The sequence below is a fragment of the Crocodylus porosus genome, unplaced genomic scaffold (assembly GCF_001723895.1).
Source record: "Crocodylus porosus isolate Cpor-Errol unplaced genomic scaffold, CroPor_comp1, whole genome shotgun sequence".
Lineage (NCBI taxonomy): Eukaryota > Metazoa > Chordata > Crocodylia > Crocodylidae > Crocodylus > Crocodylus porosus.
Window position 1 is genome coordinate 45,107,023 of NW_017728948.1, and position 27,560 is coordinate 45,134,582.

Genomic DNA, 27,560 nt, shown 5'->3' on the forward strand with positions numbered 1-27,560 from the left:
AACTTTTTGACTAGAAAAGCATTTAATAGTTCTGGTCCACTAGGACAAAGTAACAAGTAGAAACAAGTATCAACAGCACACATGGAGTTAAGCCTGGTAATCAAAATGAGGTAGCAAGCTGATTGCTTTATGGTTTCAAATACTTCAAGATCAAGAGAATTCAGGTAGATGCAGAAGTGGAAGGTCTTCTTCTAGTTCAAGTATGGCAGCAGGAGAGAGAAGAGAACCAGCAATCATCCTGCTCCTTGTCACCATTTGCTTCACTCAGGTTTAAACTTTTTCATTTAGACTTATGTTGGTTAAATATAATGAAGGAGGAGGATTTTACTGAAAACAATTCTTAAATCCAATGCTTGAAGCAGGAGGGAAAAGGAAAAAAAACTGCTCCCCTGGTAAAGCAATGAGATAGTACCACTGTATCTTGTCGGAAGAAGTCTAAATCCATAATTTACAATTAAAAATGGATAATGCATTGTATACATGATGAAGCCAAGATAATTAGGCAATCAGTAATGACATGGCAGGTTTAAACAGACTTTTGTTACAACTCAAAGAACAAACAAGGATCTGGCTCCCTAACACTATAAAAAACATACATATTGCATTTGAGCCCAAAAATCCCAGTTGATCTCAGCCTCATTGTTAAAAATCAGGTCTCTATTTCATTGAAATACCTGACCCAACTTCAATTAAAGTAATTTTGGGTTTGTACGCTGACTTCAGCGGAAGTTTGTTAATTGACCAAAATGACAATATTCATCTGAGTCAGATTATCATAATCAAGACCAATGAAATGATTGACCACCTTTACTGGGTAGAAGGAAGAAGAGAACGATTCTGTTCACTCCTCGTCCTTTGCATAATCTGTAAAATGTAAAGTGCACCTTCTGAACATTTCTAAAAGCAGACAGGTTAATTTTCAGAAAAACATGATTGATTACTAAAACTGCTTAGGATTGTACCATCTTCAATAACTGAGTTACATATTATAAAAAATAGAGATTAAAAATAGATTGTGGATTCACATGTACCACAGTTACCATCATGTCTAGTGTAAAATCTTTTTTTTTTTTTTTAAATTAAACTACAAAAATCAGAATGGTTTAGTTTAAAGGGGAGGTCCACAGAGTCTCTGTCAAAAAACATTATACTCTGGGTTTTTTGACAGGTGGGTCCTGAAGACTGAACTTTGGAATTTCACATGAAGGAGCAAAAGGAATTCTTTTTGCTGAAATTTTCTTCCCAATTGTTTCAATCTGAAAGACGAAATCATATTTGGCAGGTTAGCATGACAAAGTATGCTATATTAAACTTCTGTTTGAAAAAACAAAAAAAACCAAAAAAAACCCTAGCTTATTTATTTTAACATTACTACAAAGCTAAGAGAATCCAGTTTGTTTCAACTAGTCAAACAAAATTATATGGGAAGTTTCTATGCACAAACCAGGTATTGCCATTTCCACATAATGAGCCTGATCTTTCTTTCATTTCTGTCTGTCTAGCTACACTGGCTTCAGCTACTCCCAGTCTAACCTAGTAGAAGCAAGTAGAAAAAACAGGCCCAGCGAATTCAGCTCACCAGCAAAACAATTAAAAGACCCAGGCATTGAATGAGTAAAGATCTACCTCCCGTCTCGACTGAGATCTGGTCTGTTGCCTAAACTTTCAAAATAAAACTACAACTGTGCACATACAAAGAATGGTTTATTCCTCAAGGCCCCTGGAAGACTTGTTTGCTTAAAAAATTAAATCATGCAATAAATTGTAACAGCCACACATACAAGCAAGTTATTGTGGGGAAAAAAAGTGGCAAGCCACCCAGAAAGAGGTTACTGGTTAAACTCTGGCTAGTTTGTATTCTGCTTTATATTGAGCATGTGGTATATACTCAGCTCTCCCTGCCCTATTCCAAGGGATAGAAAGCATCAAGCTCCCTGACAGTACCTCCCCCCAACAGCAGTTACCCATCAGGAGGTTTGCAGGCAGTCCTGTCCTGGTTTCTCTCTGCAGCAACCAGGAAAGGGCTGCCACCAGCAGAAGCATTCCTAGGCTGGGAATCTGGCACCCCCTGTTCTCCCAAGTAGCAACACTGAATTCCCAGGTCTGAGTTACAGGTATACCCTTGAAAGTTCCCAATACCTGAGAATGCAGAACTATATGGGGCAGCTGTGTCCCAGTTGCAGAGGCAGCCCCATGTTTGGGACAGCTGTGTTCCACCCCCCGCCTCCCCTCATTAAAAACCCAGTATTGGGAAACCGATCTAAAGGTCCAGAAGCCAGCAAGATGAAATGGTGCTGTGGGAAGCAGGGCTTCTGGGATTGGTTCCTGATACTACAATTGAAGGTCTGGGGATGAATGAAGACTGGGACTGGGGATCAGGTCTCTGATCTGGGGCTCCAGATCAGCAGATGCGCAATGGGATCCAAAGAGTTTTATCCTGGATCCCAAATATTGCATTACCCATCATGCAGGTATAGCAAGGCACAATTTGGGGGATCCAAAGTAAAACTCCTACAGATCCCATCATATAATTAAATTAATGTAAGACATGTGACAAAGGACCAAATAGTGACATGCTAGAGACCTCAAATGATGGATAATTGCACTGGCCACCTAGTTAGCCAGCTAACTGCATTGGGGCACTCACAGAAGCTAAGCTGTTCAGAAAACTGATTTCAGCTTATAAAGCTTGGTTTATAGAGTTTGAGGTCTACTGAGGAAAACATTCATTTAATTGGACTTCTGTTTAGTTCAGATTCAAATGCGAGTACTGAAGAAAATATATTCTTGTGTAGGTTAGTCACTCAGATGTAGCAACTCAACAAATCATTCTGTTCCTGCCAGAAGTGTTAGGCATATCTGAAAAACAGATTTATTGATGTTACTGTATGAAGAAGGAATATCGTGATGTAACTTGGATTCTAACAGAACATCAGTTAACAAGCTGTAAGAAATGAGCAACCTTAATAAGATTTTTCTTGACCTCAAGCATCTCTCTCAATAAGAGACTGAGCTCAGCAGGGAACCTGAGGATCTCCTATGCCTCAAGAGAGAGACTTATAAAGGATGGAAGGCTGGAATAATAACCAAGGAGAAGTACTCAGCACTGGTCTGTACCTGCAGGGAGTGAATCAGGAAAGCCAAGGCAGCAACCAACCTCCATCTGGCTTCACATATCAAAGATAACAAAAAAAAAGTCCTTTTTTGGATATATAGGGAGTCAGAAAAAAAGCAAGGGTAACACTGGACCCCTGCTGAACCAAACAGGACAGCTGATAACTGACACCCAGGAAAAGGCCAACCTGCTTAATAGGTACTTTGCGTTGGTCTTTTAATCAGTCCAATGGGACAGCTTTGCCTAGCTGGACATGGGACGACCAGGGTGAGGGTGTATTTATACGTAACATTGGTGTTGATCCAGTAAAAGAACACCTTGAGAGGTTGGACACTTTCAAGTCAGCTAGTCCTGACAGATTACACCCTAGGGTACTCAAAGGAGCTGGCAGGTGTCAGAGCCCAACCATTGGCAAAAATACTCAAAACAAAACAAAAAACAAAAAACCTCAAGGCACTCAGGTGAAGTACTTGAAGACTGGAAGAAGGCCAATGTGGTACCCAACTTCAAGAAAGGGCGGAAAGCAGATCCTGCGAATTACAGGCCCATCAGCTTGACCTCAATCCCCTGTAAGATTCTGGAAAAAATTATCAAAAGAAACCCTTTTTGATAAGCTGGCTGATGGCAACATCCTGAGGGACAGCTAGCATGGGTTTGTTGCGGGTAGGTCTTGCCTGACCAATTTCATCTTCTATGACCAGGTAACATATCACCTGGACAAGGGAGAAGAAATTGACATCGTATACTTGGATTTTAACAAAGCCTTTGATCTGGATGTCCCATGATCTCCTCCTGGAAAAACTGGCCAACTGTGGCATCAGCTACACCATAGTCCAATAGCTGGGAAACTGGCTTCGAGGTCGGACCCAGAGAGTCGTAGTTGATGGAAGTGAATCATTATGGCGCTCCATGACCAGTGGTGTCCCCCAGCACTCTGTCCTTGGACTGGTTCTCTTTAACATCTTTACCAGTTATGTGGATATTGGTGTTAAAAATGCACTGGCCAAGTTTGCTGATAACACTAAACTTTGGGGCATAGCATCCACACCTGAGGATAGGCCAGCGATCCAGGCTGACTTGGATAAACTTAGTAAGTGGGCAGACACAAACCTGATTATGTTCAATACCAAAAAATGTAAGGTACTCCACCTCGTGGGGGAAGGAGAAGCAAACCACAGCATATTTATAGACTCGGTAGTGCTACGCTTGCTAGCACTGCTGCTGAAAGAGACTTGCGGGTCGTGATTGACCACAAGATGAACACGAGCCACCAATGCAATGTCACAGCTGGTAAAGCAAACAAAACCTTGGCTTGCATCTATAGATGCTTCTTAAGTAAATCTCAAGATGTCATCCTCCCACTGTACTCAGCCTTGGTAAGGCAATGGCTGGAGTACTACATCCAATTCTGGGCTCCGCAATTCAAGAAGGATTTCAAGAAGCTTGAGAGAGTCCAGAGGAGAGCCACACCCATGATCACACAGCAAGAGAATAGGCCTTATGAAGAGAGGCTAAGCGCCAAGGGACTCTTCAGTCCAGAAAAGCACAGACTCACGGGGGAGCTGGTGGCTGCTTATCAGTACATAAGGGATGTACATCAGGATCTGGGAGAACATCTGTTCATCAGAGTGCCCCAAGAAAAAACAAGGATCAACACTCAAACTCCTACAAGACATAAGAAAAAATTTCTTTATGGTCCGAGTCCTCAAGACCTGGAATAGACTCCCTCCAGAAGTGGTGGAGACACCTACTCTAGACGCATTCAAGAAATGCTTGGATGCTTATCTTGCTGGGATCCTTTGACCCTAGCTGACCTTCCTGCCCCTGGGGCAGGGGGCTGGACTTGATGATCTTCAAGGTCCCTTCCAGCCCTAACGTTTATGAAATCTATGAAAAAGAAAAAAAATGCTCATTACCTGGAAGCCAATGACTTGTAGCTCATTATGAAGATCATCAAGAACTCTTCTACCATCAAAGATGAAAGATGGCTTCAGCATCTTTTTGTGAATGCGCTCATAATTCAGCTCCTGTAGAGGCACCACAGATACTCCATGAAAATGTCAGAATCCCGCCCCCCCCCGGTGTCACATTTTACTTTAAAGCTTGCAGTTTTACCTTGAACATGTCCCACTCAGTGCAGATCACAATGGCATGAGCTCCATCACAGGCTTCATATGGATCTTTACTAATAGTGACCAACCGAGACACTGTAAACAAGGAAGAAAGTGAGAAAATGCCATGTGTTCAATAGGAGTGCTTCACAGCATGGCTGTATAAATACAACACATCAGCAAGCCTCTCCTAGTGTGAACATAAATTAGGCCAGCAAGACTGCATATAGCTTATTCCAGCACCTTGCTACCTCCTTGCACAAAATAAGTAAAACTGGACTTCTGCCAGTGCAGAGGTACACCTATGGGTACACTATGGGCTTTGTTGGCACAGCTATGCTGGAAACAAAAACTGTATCTTATGTTTCTGACTGCCTACCTATGCTAGAATACATGTAGGGTAGGCCTGATCAAGCTAAAACCAGAGCAAGTTCAAAACCTCACACTTTACCTGGCTAATAAAAGCCGACAGCAAATTGTGGTGGTTGTATTATGAATCCTTATTTTATAAATGTATTTGTCTCCTATACTTCAAATAAAGTAATTTAAAAATATAAATAAGCCTAAAAATATATCCTAGAAAACAACCACTGTAGCTCTACAGATTTTATAATGTGACCCCTCCCACAGCTATTAAGTCAAGTTATTGACATTTACTATGCCTCTCTCGTTAGCCAGGGAGGTTCAAGGGAACTGTAGCAAATTTTTTCTGGGCAGGATTATCCAGACTAAATAGATACCACGTAAGAGAAGTTGATAGAAAAACAAAGTCTCTTATCCCAAGATCCTTTTCCTTCCTTTTGATTAAGAGGGTGAGGAAGTAAGACAGAACTCTGCACAGCTTTAAAAGTTAATCTTTTGGCAAATGACAATGAACAGATTAGCACAGAAATATGCAAATATGCAAGCACTTTAGCAACTACGAAGAGTGGCCAACTAAAAAAAAAAAAAAAAAAATCTCAACACTATTTTAAAGAAAATCAGTTCTCTGCTTTGTTGGGTTAAACCAGAACATACCATGGGCCAGCTAAAACCAATTTCTAGGGATATTTATAGACGTGCGTGTGCACCTCCGCACTGAAAAATGGCAGAAAGGGCACTTTAAAGCTTGTTCGGGCTTTAGTTAGAAAGCACCCAGCCACCATTTTTTAGAGCAGGGATGCTGATGCATGTGATGCTGGAATCTGCTGGAGCATGATCATTACTCTAATCAAGTCTGCTCCAACAGGCAGTAATTACAGAGTATCAGAGCAGCCTTGCTGCAAGTCTATATGCACCCTAAAAACATCAGATTCATTCTGGTAACATCCACGAAGCAAGAAGTTATGAAAAGCAAAACTCTCTTACCTTGGTCATCTTCCGAGACGCCTGGATGCGAGAGATCCAGGATGATTTGTTCCCTTGGCACTTTAGGATCATATATATGGAGTTTTGCTCCTTCATCCATTAGATACTTGCTGATGTAGATACTGGAAGACTCTCTAAAAGGAAATAAATGAACCAATTAATGAGCCTTACAAATGTTTGGGTTTATTTTCGATAAAGGCATATACGAACACTTTCAGTTGTATGCTCTTAGAGCTTTTGAACAGGTTTTGCATTGATTATCACATTGCAGCAAAAAAGCAACATTAGAAAAATGTGGTTTCAGAAGTTAAAAAACCCCCAACAAATAAAAAAACACCCCAACATTAGTTTCTAGTTGCCAGACAAAAAAAAATCCCCATTACAGAGTTTAAAGGATAAATTTGTAAGACATACCTTAAACACTGTTTACATCATATTTAGACTGTACCAAGAACACAGTTCAGGTAAGTTGTGTGAACAAGGCCAAGCTGTGCTAGATAGTCACAGATTGCAAGACCTGTTTGATCATGCAGGACTCTTCTGCCGAGTCACATCAAACAGATACTAAAATCTCAGGATTATGTATTAGAATAGTTATCGATGATTCATTCCAGCAAGGACACCCACTTGGCTCCAAGCAAGCACTAGATGCAATGGGAATGCCTCTTACATTAAAAGGGAATTTGTTGACGGATTTCATAGATATTAGGGTTGGAAGGGACCTCAGAAGATCATCAAGTCCAGCCCCCTGCCCCAGGTCACAGGAAGTCAGCAGGGGTCATAGGATCCCAGCAAGATAAACATCCAAGCTTTCTCTTGGAGGCATGGATAATCCTGACTATAGCTGGAGAGCCATGGTAGTGGCTAAGCCTCTTATGGAAATTAATGCTAAGGTGTAGGCTATGTTAATGTTTCCAGCTAAAGGGGCAGAGAAAGTATCTGCATGTTTTATATTAATTTGCTTTCACTCAGTTCAGTGGGTTTTCTGTCAACGTAAGTATAGTACTTGTGGGTCTTCACCATTGTATTATCTGTGCTCTAGACACATCTGCAAAGCTTTCTAGAAATCTGCTTTAAAAAAAAAACAATTTGGCCTCAGGCATTCAACCCAGAATAAACTAGTTCAGATATAACAGGTAATTTATTTGTTGTCCTTTTCCATGCATACAATTGAAATAATTGTTTAACAACTGTTTTTGCAATGTCGATGGAGCCAATGATAGGTAAGTACTGTTAACAAGACTGATGAATCTCGTTACCTTGTGTCTCCCGTGTCTTTTTTAAATGCAAATCCTAAAATAGCAATCTTCTTGTCAGTGACAGTGTTAAACAAACTGTCAATGATATGGGAAGCAAATCGTCGTCTCTGATAGTCATTCATGTCTATTACCTGGAATTAGGCAAGAGGTGGTGGTAGTAAAGTTAAAATTACTTTTGACAGAAGAAATGTATCATTTCCAATAAATACTAGAGGCTAATAAATACTCAAGGGTAGGAGTAGGCTGTATTTACCAAGACTCTGCTCCTGATTAGGGGCAGGTTAAAGCCAAACTAGACAGGAATGCAGATTTTAATATTAACACATTAAAAAAAGAATATTTTTACTAAGTAACTTACTAGTAACTGAAGGATCAATCCTCCTAGTTTACTACAGGAGCCGAGAAAAAGGTTTCATCTGGACTATATACAACTGTGGGCTTCTCCTCCTCCCACATCCCACAACTGATTTTGTATTCAAAGAAACCACCAAGAGACACATTCTGTCCTCATTGGCAAAAGTTCCACTGAAGATGTTTAAAAAAAAAAAAAGGTACAAACTTCTTCGCTTAAACTTTAAACGCTACGCTGTAGCTGTTATGCATCTAGTCTTTTATGATCTAGGCTCCCCCTAGATCATAATGCATTCTTATATTTAATTTTTTTTAAATGCAGTCTTGCTTTGTTATCTCTTCAAATATTTCCTTAAAACAAAATAAACAGAAACATTAAAAAGCACCTAAAGTATTAAATAATCCTCTTTGGAACAGTATAGTTCTGGGAACTTTAAAAATCAAAAAAATCAAGGGCATCTCACCCCCAGGTGAGAGTAAGCTGTATACTTTGCTCTGTACATACATAGTACTTCTAGTTGATGCTAAAAGTGTCTGAGAGCTATGTCAGTTTCATGAATACTGAAATACATGTCAGTACACAGAGACTGGCTTGAGTTCCAATACTAACAACATACTTTACATAAAAAGTGGGTCCGAGAACAGCTTTGAAGACTTAACTAGGTTACAGTCTACATGCCTGTTGCACAACTGCCTTCACTCCTCCCCATCATACCTTTTGTCCTTTGGTCTCTTAAAAAGTATGGGGATTCATTCAGGATTGCTTGCCTCCAATGATAAAGAAAGAAGAACAAGTTCTCTCAGAGTCTGCATTCAGAGTTCAGAAAGGATCAAATAAAGCAGGCAATCCAACCATAAACTTGAACAGGGTCTTACTTCAACAAGGAAGTCACAGATCTGGAGCAGTGTGAACAGGGGTGTCTGATTTACTTCAGGTATAAACTGTGCAGAAAATAGATGTCATCAGCAACCTAATGTAACTTGTATTGATTTGAGTTTTGGTGAGTGAACCAAGTCATCGATTATATTTCATACATTAAGGGAGAGACATCAGTTGGGGAGACAAAAAAAAGCAAGTCAAAAAGTTCTGGGGAAAAATGTATTTACAGACAGAAGTGGCCTCAAGTGGTAAGGATTTTAAAGGTTCTATTATAGACTTCATTATTTTTCTCAGATTCCAAAACCCTGTCTATGCACAAACTTGTACTGGTTTAATAAAACCACCTATGCAACCACCTACACAAACACTTAATCTGATTTAAAAACAGCTTAATTTGGTTATATTAAACTGGTTAAGAAGAGATTTAAGGTAAACCAATACACAACACACCTTTATCCCAGTATATCTGCACTGGATTTAACAATATCTTTTTCTAAACAAAGATATTTGAACTATACAACTCACTGTGCAATCCGACCTCTAAACCAAAATAGGACTCCAAGCTGCTTTTAACTAACACCTTCAACTTGCAGTAATTCAGCTCTCCAAGCTTCTCTTTCTACTTTTTTTTTTTTTTTTTTGGGGGGGGGGGGGGGAGAAGGGGGCCCAAACGGAAGGGAAAAAGATGTTTTTAGCTTTTCAGGTTGTCAAGAGACTCAAACCATAATTTGATTAGCTTCTTGCACTCAGAGCCTGAGAAGCTGAAATATCAAGTGTAAAATTTGTCCCTTTCATCTTAACAGGATGTTAGATTGAATAAAAATATTCACCGTTATTCATCATATTAAAATCATTCTGCTAATGCGATTAGCTCCTGCAGTTCCATGCACTCAGGCTAAAGACAAAACAATGCCTTCATTACAGAGGACACTGCACAGCAACAAGACTGAGTTTTGATCATGCAGAAAAATAATCCCTGTGCACCCAGCTACTGTTAATAACAAAAGTGAACACTCAGTAAAGTAATAGGAGTGGAGGTGAGAAGGAAGGTGGAGGCAGGACTCTGGGCACTTGCCAATTTATAGGGAACACCAGAATGCACCCACTGCTTCACAAGTCCTCAACAGAGCAAGCCCTGTGCCCAGTACCACAGAATCCTAGACAATTAGGTTTAGAAGGGACCTTAGGAGGTGACCTAATCCAACCCCCTGCTCAAAACAAGACCATCCCCAACTAGATCCCAGCCAAGGCTTTTTTCTAGCCACATCTTAAAAGCCTCCACAACCCCTCCAGGTAACCTATTCCAGTGCTTTACTACCCTCCTAGAGAGAAAGTTATTTCTAATAACTAACCTAAATTTCCCTTGCTGCAGAACTTGAGATCATTGCTCCTTGTTCTGTCATCTGCCACCACTGAGAACAGTTTAGCTTCATCCTCTTTCAAACCACCCTCCAGGTAGTGAAAGGCTGCTTTTAAACCACCACACCCCAGTCTTCTCTTCCCCAGAGTACATAAAATCCATTCCTTCAGTCTCTCCTCATAAGACATGTGCCCCAGCCCCCATCCGGTAGTGCATGGACAGAGGGGTCAAGCAGAATGATGCTATGGGAGGCACAACTCCTTGCCCAGTAGCATACGGTGCGGGGGAGGGTAAAGAGGGGGCAAATAAGACAGCAGAGGTAGCCTCAGGAATCCCATGCCACAGGACTGTTGTAGCCAAATGCCACACATCAGTAGTAGCCCTGCAACATGTTCCCTGGTGGCTGTACTTGGTACTTTGTTCACTCACCCTGCCAGGTACGCTATTGGGCAAAGAGCTGCTTTCCATGGCAAAAATCCTGTGAGGGGTGGAAGAATGGCACTCTGCTTGACCCCTCGCCCCTCCATATACTACTGGACACAGGGCTGCCTCACTTCTGTGTCTTGGCTTCACTTGCTGTAGCAAAGATACCTGGGGGGGCATTCTGCCCCCCCAAGCTGCTATGTTGGTTTTCTCTAGCAATATTGTCAATTATAAGTGCATTCAAATAATTTGCCCTTATAACTCCTGGTCTATGCACACCCGATCATCCTGTGGTTAAGAACAAGTATGGGACTAGCAAGGCAGAAGTTGCATTCTCAGATCTGCAGCGCACAGATTTCCTGTGCAAATCTGGGAAAGGCACTCAAACACCTCAAGCCTTGGACTTGGTCAAATACAAGTCTACAATTTAAAAAAAGATATGTTCTGTATCCCTAATTCCTTTTAACAAAGACAGTTCCTTGGGTGCTTGCAATTCAGCCTTCTGGGCATGCCCAGAGCTACCTCAGACTGAGCAGCTAAGTACCTAGCTTCCACTTATGCTTAATCATGAATAGAAACTAAGCAGAGCAGTGCTTCAGTTCTAAAGGGATAGCAGGACAGAGAGGAGCACAGGGAAGGAAGGAAAAAAAAAAAAAAGGAAAAAGATCAAGAGCAGCAGACTGAGCAGAGGAAAGAAATCAGAATGGCACTTTCTGTGTTTGTCTACACATCAAATTAACGCTGACAAATAAGTGCTAGTGCATACTGTACCAGAGTTTACTGCTGCTAGGCACTGTGTCTTCATGCTACCTGGGACTGTAGCATGTTGAGCTGGGCTGGAGCAGCCCCAGCTGGCAGGGAGACCTGGAGGTCAGCCTGCTGGCACAGGGCTGCTTCAATTCAGCTCAGTGTGCTATGGAGGGGCTTGGGGCACAAGGGTGCTCCAGTGCAGGTCTAGCCATCCCTGTCAGTTACCACACATGTTGCTGTGCACTAAAGAATGCCACCACAGGACTGTACTTGTATGTACAAGCACTACCCTGCAGCAGAGTTAATTAGTTTCCTATGGCCTAATAGGGCCACATGTGTAGATGCTGAGACTTTACTGCCAAGCTAATCAGGCAGCACTGCAGTACATATATCTCTTGCAGACACACCTACAGGGGATACAGGGGTAATCTGTAGCACACCTGCTAAAAAGGTTGGCCCATGCAATTGTAGCCTTATGGATAGGGCTCTCTCCTGGGAGGCAGGAGATATGGGTCTGAATCCCCTCAGATTGAGCATCTAAAACCCAACCCCCCAAGTTCTTGGGCAGATGTTTGTTATGTATGAAAGCAGGCACCATCTCAGATTTAAGTGGGCATACTGCTTGATCTAGCAATCTAGCACAAAACCTATATTTTAAGCATCTGGTTACTGCAACTCTTAATTTGTAGACCACATATGCCTTTTATTTGATCTGGCCCTTAATTCCTCTGTGCCTCAATATAAAGCAGAGATATTAAGTCCTGTTCCCCCTATATTACCTTTATAGTTTAGTGTACATTTCATTTTCAACTCCAATGAAACTGAAAGATAAATGATTGCTTGCTACAGACCAGAGCAGAATTAGCATTAGAGAAGTATCATTTAAATTAGAGAAGGGGCAATGATACAGCCTGATTGGTCAGTCTTTACATTCTATTAATTCATACCTGCTGCCAATAACGAGCTACTTCAGGTAAGTTCAATGCCTCACAAAGATAAACTAAATTCAGGACATCCTTCTGAAAACAGCTACCACCAAATCCTGAAAGAAAGAATATGATTATTCCATGACCTTCATCAGTAAAGGATTACTCTACTAACCAACACTGTTTTCAACAGCTTCCAGCCAAGTTGTCACGAACAAGTTTTCCAGGAACCTCCTGCCATTCCCTTAATGAGTTAAGCTTTTAAGCATCTTCCAAAACCTTAATGAAGTCAACAGAAGTTTTCCCATCACCCTTGACAGAAGAAAGAAAGAGAGTTCCTTAAAAGACTACTACGAAGGCCAGATTTAAAGATAGAGCTCAAGATGGTTGTCATCATAGACAGAAACCAAAAAAAGAATACAGTAGCTGATTAAGGGCCATGAGATGAGTGACATGATCCTAAACCTCCCAACTCCTCAAAGCATGGCAGGTCTTTGTGCTGTGGGTGCTCCATTATCCTAATGAATGTTACATTGAATTTGCTACCTCTCTCTCTTCAGATTAATGCAAACAACAAGTTTGGCAAAATTAAAATTTAAAATATAGCATTCTCTTTACTGCGCAAACTGTAGCTCTCTGGATAGGGTTTAATCTCCTCCCCAGAAACTTAACTAATGGACAGTCTTCAAGAAGTTTTTGCCGAAGTCTGTCCCATTGAGATCAGTCCTGTCCAAACCAAACTATAGAATACCCACCAAGATAAGTTTCCCCATCATATTTCATTCTCCAGTACTAAAAACTGAACTACAGAACTCACTCTGCAAGCAAGAAGGAAGATATCTTACCTTGACCTGAAAACTACCCCTCAGCCAGCCACTAGGGCATACTCTAGAGCAGTTATTTTAAAACTGGGGTCTGGAGTGTTCTGCCAAGGATTAAGTTTTAATAATGGTACTGGAGTTTCTGATCAGTCAGTGCATGCCAAGTAGTGGCAACGCCACATATTAATATCAGTGAACATGGAATCATTGGAAAGGAGGGCTGGAAGGGACCTCAAGAGATCATTCTAGTTTAGCCCCTGCTCAAAAGAGGATCATCTGAGTAAGCTATCCCAGCCAAATGCCTGTTCAACCTGCTCTTGGAAGTTTCTAGGGATGCAGATTCCATGACTTCTCTAGATAGCTTGTTCCAATGCTTGACCACCCCCTTACTCAGAAAATTCTTGCTAATCTCCAATCTAAAATTTCTCTGCTGCAGCTGGAGTCCATTTGCTTGTAGTCCTGCCCCCTATGGCCACAGAGAAAAGGCCATCTGCATCCCCCTTATAATTGTCCTTCAGGTATTTGAAGACTGTTGTTAAATGCCCTCCTCAGTCCTCTTTTCCAGTTTAAACAACCCTACATTTTTCAGACTTTTGAGGAAAGTCATGCATTCCAGACCCCTTATTTTTGTTACTCTCTGCTGGATTCTCTCCAAATCTGTCCACATTTTTCTTGAAGTCTGGAGCCCAAACCTGGACAGTATTGTAGACGAGGTCTCACACAGTGGAATAATTACTTCCCTTTACTTGCAAGTGACATGCCAGTTACTCCAACCTGGTATGCTGTTGAGCTTTTTCGCAACAACAGCACACTTGTCTCGTATTCATCTTATGGTCCACTGCAATTCCCAGGTCTTTCTATGCAGTACTGTAACCTAGCCAGTCATTCCCCAGTCAGTATTTGGGCATGCAATTATTCCATCTCAAGTACAGGATTTTGTACTTCTCCTTGTTGAATCTCACCCGATTGATTACAGACCTTTTATCCAGTCTATCCAAGTCATTCTGTATCCCAAGCCTACCCCTTCAGAGTGTCTGTAACTCCATCCAACTTGGTATCATCTGCAAATTTGCTAAGCATGCACTTGGTTCCATCATCCAGATCATTAACAGAGATTAATTAAACAATACCAGACCCAGGAGAGACTTCCAAGGAACCCATGCAGATGCATCAGGGGGTAGGGATAAAGGCAGCAATATTTTGCAAGTACAGAGGTATGTGACAAAAAAGAAAAAAAAAAAAAGTTTGAAAGCCATCGCTCCAAGAGTGACGAAGCTAAAACCCTTTTTTATCCTAATAGGCTCTCAATGTCCTTGACCTAGACCATGTCCATCTGAAGTGAATCCAAAACAAAACTTATTTCTTTACCTCCTTGGGGGGAAGAAAACTACAGATTTCTCCCCCCCCACCCCCTGTGTTCCACACTAGGTCTTTTACTTTGGACAATTACTGTAGAATACCAATGCACATCTAAGTGTTACCAGTTGAGCTATTATGCTGATTATACAAAGGTGTGGCAGATGGTCACCTCCAGAGCCAGGGCTACTCATGCTACCTTAGTGTCAGCTCCCCAGGTACACCTGGGGAACAGGTATGAGGCCCTGGCAGCTGTGAAGGAGGTAGGAGAGGATGGCTCCAAGGGAACTGATGCCACTCCAAGCATGGCACAGGCCAAGAGCTATCGGAACACCAAAAGGAAGAAACAGCGGATCCTCATCATCGGCGATTCCATCCTGAGAGGAACAGAGGGGCCCATCTGTCACTCTAACCCCGTGGCACATAAGGTTTGTTGCCTGCCCGAAGCTCGGATTCAGGACATTACGGAGATGATACTGGACCTCATCTGACCCTCTGATCTTTGCCCTATGGTCCTCATCCATGTGGGAACGAATGATGTGGTCGGGGCAACCTGGACCGCATCATGAGACACTACAAGGCTCTAGGGGCAAAGCTCAAGGAGACAGGGGCACAGGTGTTTTTTTCTTTTGTCCTTCCAGGAAGCAGACATGGATGGCGCCACAAGACATGCATCAGCAAGGTCAACCGGGGGCTTCAGAGCTGGTGTTACCAGCCGGGCCTTGGGTTCTTGGACCATCACCCTCATTTCTGCACAGAAGACATGCTCGGGCAGAACAGACTTCGTCTCTCCCCAAAAGGTAAAGTGTGTTTTTTTCTTACAGGCTGGCTGATCTTGTACGGTGAGCTTGAAACTACGTTCACCTGGGCACAGGGATGCACATGAGGACACTTCGCCATCAAGCCAGGTGATGCGCACAGGTAGTACCCAGGTAAGTGACAGGGGCCAAGGCAGACTTAGCAGAAAGGGGGCGGCACGGGCACCTACAGAAGGCCTCAACTGCCTCTACACAAATGCTCGAAGCATGAGGAATAAGCAGGAGGAACTCACCCTCCTGCTAGTTAGCAAAAACCCAGACCTAGTAGGGCTCACAGAGACCTGGTGGCATTCTACCCAAGACTAGGCAGTGGGCATCGAGGGCTACAGGCTGTACAGGTGAGAGAGCAGGGAAAAGCAGGGGGGGTGGGGTTTGCGCTTGCACTGAAGTCCTCAACTTCTGGGAGGGTAGACTTCTGTAAACTAAGAAGGTTAGTAGGAGAGGCATTGGGGTCTTGGAGCTTCGCTGAGATGGGAGTCCAAGATGGGTGGTTGATCCTCAAGATGATCCCCCAAGCTCAAAGGAAGTAAGTCCCAATGTGGACCAAGAGGGCCAGGAGTGCTAAGAAGCCCCCATGGCTTGGCAAAGGCATCCACGGATGCCTGAGGGCAAAAAAATGAGGCATACAAACAGTGGAAGCAAGGGGCTATCACCAAGGAGGTTTACACCTCCGTTGCTCAGGACTGCAGGTAGGCTGTTAGGAAGGCCAAGGCAGAGATGGAGCTACGGCTAACGACCAGAATTAAAAGACAATAAAAAGTCCTTTTTCAAATACATAGGAAGTAAAAAAGGGACCGGGTAATGTGGGTCCCTTACAGGATAGATTTGGCAATTTGGCGATTGCAGCAAATGAAAACGCTGACCTCTTTAACAAATTCTTTGCCTCCATATTCCTGAACAGGGACTGGGATATCTCCCCCACAAGAACTGCAGATGAACCTGGGGAGGCACCACCATGCCTAGGATCAAGGACGACCCAATTATGGAAGTTTTGAAGGGGCTGGACGTGTTTAAATCAGCAGATCCAGATCCTCTTCACCCAAAGGTGCTGAGGGAATTGGCAGGGGTCATAGCCGGGCCCCTGGCACAGCTCTATGAGCACTCATGGGGCACAGGCCAGGTACCAGAGGATTGGAAAAGGGCCAATGTGGTCCCCATTTACAAGGAGGAGAGAAAGGAGGTCCCCGGCAGTTACAGGCCAGTCAGTCTTACCTCAGTCCTTGGGAAGACCTTTGAGAAAATTATCAAGGAGCACATCTGCAAGGGCCTAGCAGGGGAGGTAATGCTCAGGGGCAACCAACATGGGTTCATTGAGGGCAGGTCCTGCCTGACTAACCTAGTTTCTTTTTACGATCAGGTCAAAGTCCCTGGACAAGGGTGTCAGGGTGGATGTAGTCTTCCTGGACTTCAAGAAGGCCTTTGACAGTTTCCCACCACATTTTCTTAAAAAACAAAAGAAAAACAAAAACCTTGGTGACTGCAGCATTGATGCCTACAGTCAGATGGGTGGCAAATTGCCTAGATGGTCACACTCAGAGAGTGGTGGTGGTGGACAGGTCATTTTCAACCTGGAGGGATGTTCACAGTGGAGTCCCCCAGGGCTTGGTCCTGTGGCCTGTACTGTTCAACATCTTTATCAGAGATCTGGATGTGGGTGTGGAATGCATGCTGTCCAAATTCACTGATGACACCAAGATGGTGAGGCAAGGTGGGCACACTGGAGGGGAGGGACAGAATCCAGCTAGATCTAGACCAATTATAGGGGTGGGTGGATGAGAATAGGATGGAATTCAATGCAGACAAGTGCACGGTGCATCTAGGGAGAAGGAACCAGCAACACACCTATAGACTGGGGAACGTCCTTCTGGTCAACACATTGTTGACTCCAGGATGAACATAAGCCACCAATGTGAGGAACTGGTCAGTAAGGCTAACTGCACCTTATTGTGCATCTACAGATGCATGACAAGCAGGTCCAGGGAGGTGATCTGTCCCCACTATGCAGCACTGGTCAGGCCGCAATTGGAGTACTGCATCCAGTTCTGGGCACCACACTTCAAGAGGGACGTGGCTAGCATTGAGAGGGTCCAGAGGAGGGCCACTCGCATGGTCAAGGGGCAGTGGGTCAGACCCTACGAAAAGAGGCTAAAAGGGCCTGAACCTATTTAGCCTCCACAAGAGAAGGCTGAGAGGGGATCTGGTGGCCATTTACAAACTCACTGGGGGGGGGAACCAGCGAGAACTGGGGGACAATGTTCCCCCAGGCACTACCCAGGTTTACTAGGAATAACAGCCACAAATTGTTAAAGAAGAGGTTCAGGCTGGACATCAGGAGACAGTTCTTTACAGTTAGGGCTGCCGGGCTCTGAAATGGGTTCCCAAGTGAGGTGGTACTCTCTCTTACCTTTGGGGTCTTCAAGAGGAAGCTAGACAGATATTTGGCTGCGGCGATATGACCTGGCACACATTCCTGCCCAGGGTAGGGAGTTGGACCTGATGATCTGTTCAGGTCCCTTCCAACCCTAAGCACTAGGATACCAGAGGTTTAAAAAGGAAAGGAAGACATTTTTCCACTTACCAACGCTGGCCTTCAGAAACTTATTTCCAATCCTTTGGTCCATTCCAATGGCTCTTGCTACTTCTTCAACATCTGCTCCTGTAGCTTCACACAAAGCACTGATCGAGTTAATGCTGCTGATTCTCTGGGCAAGGAAAGCGTTAGCTGCCTGTAAATAAAGAAGACATACTGATAACCTTTCATTGGCCTACAGACAAGAGAAAGGACTAGTTTAGTGTCTCTAATATTTGTTGATTGGATGTTACCACCTTTTCACATGTGCACACATGCACATATACATGTAATCAATTCCTTTTTGGGTAATCTTCTGTTACATAAGGACTCAGTGAGTTGTAAGCAAAACAGACACCATGAGATATTTTAATGTTTAACTAGTGTTTTGGATTCCTTACATCATAAATGCTGATATTTTGTGTTTGACTATTCTGAGTGACACTAACTAGTTTAGAAAGCTCTGATGACCACGTGTTGGTTGTGATGATTCTCTCCTTAGGCACCCAATGCTCATATACAGCACACAGAGCATGGACTGCTTTCTGTCCTTCTTCAGTCTCATCTCCACCAATCAGCACTCTATCTGGATTCTTGAGGTCCCGTATAGCTGTTCCTTCTGCTAGGAATTCTGGGTTGGACAATACCTGCAAAGAGAAGAAAATCCAGTTCCAAGTAAAATACAACAGACATACAGAATGGATGAAAACTAAAATCAGTCCACAAGTTCTAGACTTGTATTTTTACCTGCAAATTCAAATTTGGTTTTGTATTGGCATCAAATATCCGACGAATACTCTCTGCTGCACGTACTGGGACTGTGCTTTTCTCAGTGACAATTTTATAACCATTTGAGTGCTGTACAATCCGTCTAGCACATGCTTCAATGTACTTCAGGTCGGCTGCTCGACCTTTTCCCATTCCATAAGTCTTTGTTGGAGTATTAACCTAGATAGAAATAGATGGGAAAGGGGAGGAAAGAAAATAAAAACCAGAAGAATAAAGTTCTTAAGACCTGTGAACTCCTGAATAAATGAGATTGCTTCCCAAAAGTAAGCAAACTTCTGTTTCACCGATTCATCCAGTAACCTTACACCAGATCAGGCCTGCCAACTACTCATTAGGACTTCTCATTGAGCTATATTCAAACAGAGTGTGCACAAGAGCCATTCACAGTAGCTTTACAGGCTTCTATGGAGCCAAATCTTTATGTGAGAGCTAGAACTGCTCGCCCCCCTGGTCTCCTCCCCATTTCAGGTTCTGGGAAATGGAAAGAGTTATATCCCCTTTATTTTCATGATTCTTCTGGTATTAGTTACCAGGGAGGTTATCACCTAAAAGTAGAAGGTAAGTGCAGACCAGTTAGAGCTGAAAATTACTGGGTACAAGTAGGTTAAAATAAAGTCAATCTAAGGCATGTACCACTATAGTTGGTCCTTTTCATTACAGATTGAAAGCAACAACAAAAATTAAAAATAAGCAGCTGAAGTGTAGGAACCCTGCTGGCAGTCTATGGGCTGAATTAACGGCTGTCATCCAATAATTGGTCCAGTAGCTATACAGCATTAATATTAGAATTCACACAAAAATCTACAAGAGAAAAAAGGAAGTACAGCTGTATGCAGACGGCTTATCAAAAAGAGCACCTGAAGAAACTAATTACTGGTCTGAACCCCATCTGAATTAATTATGCAGCTTTATTAGGTGTAGAGTTCAACATACGATCTTCCAGTGTGTAGCTGTGCACAGAGCTGTCTCCCTAACAAACCTCAAAGCCTGAAACATTAGGAACTCCAGGATGCTATCAGAGCTAAAATCCTGACACTTCCTCCACTCCACTGGATTTTAGAAGTACTAAATAAAATCAAGGATCTGTACATATGGGAGGTATTATAATAGGCCCAATCCTACAATATAATCTGCTAATGCAGACTCATTCTTGCTCAAGTCCTGTCAACCTTAGCAAAACACTGAACTGTAAAAACAGTACTAACAAAACTCATTCCAAGACTGAGGCATCACTCAGTGAGGTGTCAAAAACTGTATTTACTCATATCCAAAACAGGTCTCCCCTTATCTATTCAACATGGTTAAAAAAAAGCCCCCACTCCCCACCTTGTCTTAGATCTGAGTACAAGGGAAGGGAGGAGGCGGGAGCATCCGCAGCTCCAATTCCAAACCTCACCCTGAGCCTTTCCTCTCCTCAGTACCACCCCTGCTTACTTTACAGTCACAGCTCTGGCTGGGACATGGCTCCAGCAAGTGGCAAGGAGGATGGAATACATTATGCCTCAGACTGATGCCATGAAGCAGCAGCAGCAGCTCAAGGCAAGGCTCCCACCACTACAACAGCTGCTGCAGGGGAGCAGGGGGAAGCAGGAAGGAGCAGGGGCAAGTAGTGGGGGAGGTGACAGGCCACCAGATACCAGGGGGTACAAGCACTGTGGGGTGGGCAGACAGAGTACAGGCATGGGTGACATGGGCAGGAGAAGGCAAGTGACAAGGGGAACAAGCAGGAGCCAGGCAGCAGGGGGCACAGGCACTGCAGGGAACCCACCAGCACTAGGGGCAGGGAAGAAGAGCCAGTGGCAAGGTGCAGAGATCAGGCCACTCTATTCCCCACCACTTCCTCCCCACTATCCATCCCCCTGCCACTCCTTGCCCTGCTGCAGCAGTGGGGAGTGGGGACAAATTTAAAAAGTCAACCCTCCAAAAATTAATGTCTAGGCATGAACAATTAAGAGAAATGTCTAGACTCCAATTATTGAGGAGGTGGTCATCTTAAAATTTAAAGTGGCCCTAGATTCCAGCAAATATGATACATGTTATATAAACTTACTGAATGTCAAACAGAGTGCATCAAGTCTTTTACAGACAAAGAAAGATAAATAATAGGCAAGGGGCCCCTCTGCGGGTCCAAAAAAAATCTTACTGACACCACAAGTCAAGCACATGTACTCCATTAAATCCTTTTAGGATCATAAAAAGTCAGTGGTATTTCTCATGAAACCTACCCCATCACTTATTGAACCAAGGCAAAGGGTACATAGCAAAGTGAAGCTCCTTCACCTTCCCAATTTAATCAAAGCAATTTGGTAGTCACAACAAATATTCAAGTACAAAGAAAATCACTTACAGAAATAAATACCAGATCAGCTTCTCTAATGGCATCATCAATACCAGTGGAAAAGAAGAGATTCCGTCCTCGACAAGACTCTACTACTTCTTTTAGCCCTGGCTGGAGAAACAAAGCGTTAGAGAAGGCTGGATAGGCATCTGGCTGGGGTCATCTGAACTCAGCACTCTTTCTTGCCTAGGCAGGGGGTAGGACTCAACGACGTGTTGAGGTCCCTTCTGACCCTAGCATATATGAGTCTATGAAGTCAAAATAGCAGCAAAGGCTGTACCAAAAACTGGCAAACTGCCATCAGGTAAAACAAGGCTTTTCTTAGGAGGGAAAGGGAAAGAACTGCTTGGCTTTTGATTGAGCTGGCAATATCTGTTGGATCAAAATTTAAAACTTGTATGAATTCACAAGTTTATTTTCTGACAAAAAATATAGTCCTCTCCCATGCAAGAAACACTTACAAAGCAGAGATAAGTGGAAATCATCCTTTCAACCCTTTCCAACTCCCAGTGGGACCACATCTGCCATCCAAAGCTTGGGCCCTGGACATGCAAAATACACCCCCCCCAAAAACACCCTAATGCCATTGTTAGAAGTGATTAAACAAAACACAATCCCTTTGTAGTAGTAAAGTAAACATTTGGAGGAACTGAATCAAACTTAGATGGAACATGTTCTTCATAAACATACTATGTTGGAACACCTCACTCAACCCCCTCTCTCAATACAGGCAATCCTCGACTTACAACATTTCTAAATTGACACCCTGTTTCAACTTTTTGACATCAGTTTCAACTTCACAATGCTTGATCTGATCTGATGCCATGACAGCAAACAAGTTGCTGTGTCACCCATCTCCCTGGAGAACATCTGTCCAAACTTCCTTGGACACTTTCTTGAAGAAAGCAGCCAAGACTCCAGAAAAACCTGCAGCCAAGACTCCCGAGAAGAATCCAACCGAGAACCCTTCAAAAAGTCCAGCAAAGTCACCTCAAAGAAGTCCTTCCAAATCAATATGATTGTCATTTACAATATAAATACATTAAATGTAGCTATATTACTCATCTATAATTGATCAAGTACAAAATTCTGGGTTATTTTTGGTGAAAACAGGGCACCAGGCCTTGGAACCAATCCCCCATTTATAACACTGTTCGCTTCCTATGGGAAAAATCTGTTCCGAGTTGCAATGTTTCAACTTAAGACACGGTTTTCAGAAACCAATTGTGTCGTAAGTCCAAGGACCACCTGTATAAGACTACCTAGAACACCTCTTCTAGACAAACTTGAGATTAGAATGCCCTACAAAAAAAAAAAAAAAAGTAAAAAGCAACTTTCATCACCAAATGTAAGCCACTGCTCTGAAAATCTCCACCTTGTAAAAAAACCCAAAAAAACCACTATGTATTCTCAGATTACAATAAACTACTTCACTATCAAAAGAATGACACAAGATATTTTGAGTAACTGCCAACTAAAGGTTCAGTTTGGCAGCACTATACCTAGGTAAGACTTTTTTGCCGTCTCGCCCTTTAGTAGATATCTAACCTAAGCAAAATTAAAAAACAACAAACAACTCAATTAGGAAATCACTATTACAAAACCAGAGTTTCAGACAAACATCACCACCAGATTATGAACATTCCAGCTGTGATTTTTCTAGGGTTCAGATACAAAGATCTGTGCTATAAAAGCCAAAGAATCAGCTTGCATCTTCCAATCTAGAAAAGGGGCAAAGAAGCAGAAAGTGCTGAGGGTGAAAAACTGCAACGGTCTCAAGGCAGGGAAGGTTCTTTGGGTATGTGGTATTTTTTGTTAGACCAACTAAATAGTTGGGGGGGAAAAGGGTTATTTGCAAGCTTTCGGGCACAAACACCCTTCATCAGGCATAGGGAGAGTCTGCTGGTGTGTTCTTAATCTAATAAAAGATAATCATATTTACACAAAAAACCTTGCCTCCTTATGTCCTTAGACCAACCTGGCTACAACCAACAATCCTGCAACTGTCTGAACACATTCCTGGCAGTTTTGAAACATTCTTTGAGAGCAGCAGTCATCATGCTGAGAACCACAAGTGGTGCTCGTATATACAAGACAAGCCGTTTTAGCTTGTTCAAATGGATTAAGTATTAATATAAAATAAAATATTTGTTCAGCCATGTTAAAATCTGCACTCAGCTTTTGTTTGCTAATCTGAACGTTGTAAGCTTTATCTTTCATTAAACTTTAACCAAGTTTTAAAAACTAAGAGGAAATGCTGTGGTCTTGATTTCTAAACAAAGTTAACAAACTAACTTTGTCCTGTCCTTGGCATAGGCAAACAACATAGAAAACAAGCTTCTATTTTATTGGCTCAGGCATTCATTAAAAAGAATATGTGAAGGGTTAAGAAGTCCTAAGGACATATTAGTATAAATACATAATACTATCAGGTAGCATGAGACGGCATGAATTATTTTTGAGAGTTAAGTAAGAACTGACATTTATTTAATTATCAAAACAGAAAAGATAGGCAATTAGATCTGGAATAAGTTTTTTTATAATAGTTTTGTTATATGTAAATTAAAGCATGAAAAACAGAGCTACTTTTAAATGACCAAAATAGTGAAAAGTATCTAGCAACAAGATTAATAATAAAAATCAGTATTTTTATGCTTTTTTTTTTTAATTTTGGGAAATAAGAGTTCTCCCACAGCATAAACAACAGGTGTCAGATCTGTTCATGCAGATGTGTTTCCCAAAAGACAGCAGCCTTCACACATCACAATCAGGAAGTTAAAATCTCTTAGCATATCTGAGTGCCTTGATCAGGTCAAACAGAATCCTTCTTCACAGGGAATGGATGTAATTCTGACAAAAAGACTTCCAGAAACACTAGATCCTCACAAGCTATAACACAGGATTAACAGGGAGTAAGGCAGCAGTATCTCAAGTCAATAACAGAACTTCTTCTAAATTCAGTACTACCCATTGTGACTAAGTGACAGAATTGGCTCTGTGATGTCCCTAATTTCTGGGTACGCTACTAAAATCACTTATGACAATGTATATCACACTTTTCAAACTTTCCAACCATTTAGAATAGCTTAGAAAAGGGAAATAGTTAGCCACTACATCCACATTATAACAGAATCAAGGATACAGTTGCAACATGTTTCAGACTTAGAACGTTTTTAAACTTTATGGTGTGGACAGAGCCAAAAGCACAGTAGTTTGAGGACACAGGGAGACTCCATACTATTTGTAAGGTACAAGTTCTATTTGCGTGGTAACACATGGCTAACCTGGTCACAATCAGGTCCCCTGGCCAGTCAAAACTGTAGAGACCCAAAAGCGCCATGACTTATAATTTACTCGACTAAGCTGCACAAGACTATCTTTACAAAAATTTTCCAGCACCTGACAGCACCAAGTGGCCAGTGGTCATTTGAAAGCCTGGTTTATGGCATACTATTAGCATGCAGTCAGTGCAAGAACAAGGTTTCTGAAGGATGCACATAGTCCTGCCATGGTCCTAGAACACTCATTAAGAGTCAAACATGGGCTCAGGGCCACCCCCCATGTGAAAGGAAGCAAATTCAATATAATATGAAGGAAAAAAAAAGTTGCATTAAACACAAATTTACCTCATAAATTGGAAGCCTATCAGAGTTCCAGGCATTGATTCTAGCTTCATTGACATCCACAACCGTAACCTTTATTTTAGGGCACATCTGCGCAATGACACTACATGTCGGCCCACCGACATAACCAGCACCAATACAGCAGATTTTCTTGACTGCAACCATGGTTGCTCTGGAGAGGAAAGGAAGGTAAAAAGAGAGACACATGATAATTAACAGTCACTCAAATAGTAAAAATAAGTGGAATGAGCCAAGAGTGTGCCTTTGTTGCAAAAGGGGCTAAAGGCATACTGGGCTGCATTAGTAGGAACACTGCCACCAGATGGAGGAAAGCTATTATTCTCTATTCGGCACTGGTGAGGAGTACTGTAAGGACACATCTGAAGTACTGGGTGCGTCTACAAGTGATGCTACACATCACCGTAGCAACAGGCTATGTGACGTAGCATCTGGGGACAAAACCCACAATGGCACAGTTATGTCACCATAGTGATGCACTCCTGTTACAATGCATCGCTATGGCAACATAGTGCCTAAAAATAACTGTGTACGGTGCAGAGGACTGTTACTGCACCATCTTTTAGTACTTCCAATTGGTCACAGTCTACACATGCCGCTATGGCACTGTTGTTACTGTGCTGTCTAAAAGATGGTGCAGTAACAACAGCATCAGAGGCATGTATAGATGCACACGTTGAGTCCAATTTTAAGCTCCCACTACAGAAAGGATGTAGACAAATTGGAGAGTCCAGCAGAGGGCAACAAGACTGGTTAGGGGTCTGGGACATGTAACTTATGAGGAGAGGCTGAGGAACTGGGCTTAGTCTTCTCTTATTCAGCCTAAATGAGGGGGGATTTAATAGACATCTTCAACTACCTGAAGGACAATGCCAAAGAGGATGGAGTTAAACTGCTCTTAGGGGTGGCAGATGACAGAAAAAGGAGCAATGGTCTCAAATTGCAGTAAGGGAAGTTTAGGTTAGATATTAGGGAGAATTTTCTCATGAGGAGGGGAGTAAAGCACTGGAACAGGTTACCCAGAGAGGTGGTGGAACCTCCATGCTTGGAGATTTTCAAAACCTGGCTAGACAGCCTTGGCTGGGATGATGTAGTTGGGGGATGGTCTTGCTTTAAGCAAGGGGTTAGACTAGATGACTTCCCGAGGGCTCTTCCAACCCTGATTTTCTATTTCTATGAAAAGCAAACAAATAAGTGAACCCACACTTTACAAAGCCACCCCAACCCCCCCCCCCCCCGCCAAAAAACAAAACCAAAAACAACCCAAACACCCCCTACCCCATAAAACAAATTCTCCCAGCATGCCGCCAGTTGGACAAACTTTTGCCTATAAATAGTCTATTGAAATTAACTAGTGTGGGGACATATTTTAAAGTTTACAAACATGGGACACACTAAATTAGCACCTTTGTAATGGGAAAAAAATACACATATCAACAGAGAAGTGCTTAAGCTGGCCACTTTAACATGCTGTTCATCATCTGACTTAACTGTACAAATCATTCCCATTCTAATGGAAGAACTAGAGATGCTGGCTCTTCTGAAGTGCTAACCTAATCTGTTGCTTGATAAATAATTTACAACTGAGTAGAGAGTAGTTTAAATGGCATTAAGATCATTGCTAGCTATTCAGTAATGATTCTCAGCATGCCTGGAAGCCCTCCAAGCACCCTCTCAGCAAGGGAACTGGCAAGGGAAGGAAGCAGTCAGCCACATCTAGGCGCAAACCCTGATACTAAGTTCTATTTACAGGTTTCAAGGTTTCACATCACACCAAATAATTATCAAGCCAGCCCTACCAAGAAGTGACAAGGTTTAGTCTAAGCTGTAGGCCATGGGTCAGTAAAGTTTTTGGGGAGTGCCAAAAAACCCTCAACCTCAACTTGTAAAATGTTGGTGTGCCAGAGTGGAGGAGCCAAGGGGCTCAATCTCTGCTGGGCCAGTGCAGCCCTGGCCCCTACCCTGCCATTGCCCCAAGGCATGCATGCACCAGCTGGCCAGCAATGAGGCCAGCCAGGGCTCCAGAGAACCTGGCAGCTGCTTGCAGCCTCCGTCTGCCTTCTGTGAGCAGCCTGGACTCGGGCTGGCAGCATAGCCCCGGCCAGCTGTGGCCGCTGAGCAAAACAGCTTCACACACCATGGTGCGGCAGGTGTGTTGTAGGTGATGATGAAGTTACCATCAGCAGGGACCAGCAAGCCCCAAGTAGTTATCAAGCCAGACCTGATGATTCTGAGAAATTGCTCACACGTAGCTCCCTTTTCTTCAGCAGCTCCTTTATCTGTTCCCTCGACACAGGCCAAAGCGCTTCGTATCACACGTGCGTTTGGACACCCCCTACATCCGGAGGGGCTGAAGTAGGCCCCTGCCGCCGCTGAGGGGCAGAACTGGGCCCCTAAAGCCCTTACTCTCTAAACAACTACCTAAGGGCGAAGGGAGGGAGAGGCCTCAGCCAGGGGGGAGGGTCCGGCTCTGCGCCCTCCCGCCCCGCGCAGCCACGGGCCGCGGGCCCGGGACGAGGAGCGAAGCAGGGCCGGGGCCGCGGGCGCTGCTCGGAGGATTCTCTGCGGCCCCAGGTCGTTCCTGCCGCCTTTGCTACTCACCGCGGAGGTCGGACGCGAAGCAGGCCTCCAAACTGGGCGCGGGCCTGCGCTGCCCTTATTTAAGGACCGCTGCTTGAGGGGGCGACGCGCCGGCCCGGGCGGGCG

General features: G+C 43.1%; 1 protein-coding gene across 2 annotated transcripts; it reads right to left on the reverse strand.

Annotated features, from left to right (window-relative positions):
* UGDH (UDP-glucose 6-dehydrogenase) lies at nt 1-27,554 on the reverse strand. Of its 2 annotated transcripts, XM_019553169.1 has the most exons (12): nt 27,456-27,554; nt 24,840-25,008; nt 21,223-21,324; nt 18,834-19,034; nt 18,536-18,733; nt 18,096-18,243; nt 12,544-12,638; nt 7,833-7,963; nt 6,574-6,707; nt 5,231-5,322; nt 5,032-5,142; nt 1-1,256 (listed from the first exon to the last, which is right to left on the reverse strand). In XM_019553169.1, exons 2-12 carry the CDS (start codon nt 24,999-25,001, stop codon nt 1,146-1,148), a joined length of 1,485 nt encoding a protein of 494 aa, XP_019408714.1. In that variant the 5' UTR covers nt 25,002-25,008; nt 27,456-27,554; the 3' UTR covers nt 1-1,145. The 2 variants fall into 2 exon arrangements, with proteins under 2 accessions (XP_019408714.1, XP_019408715.1); XM_019553170.1 differs by lacking the exons at nt 21,223-21,324; nt 24,840-25,008; nt 27,456-27,554 and adding an exon at nt 20,310-20,416.
* Nucleotides 27,555-27,560: the final 6 nt, after the last annotated feature.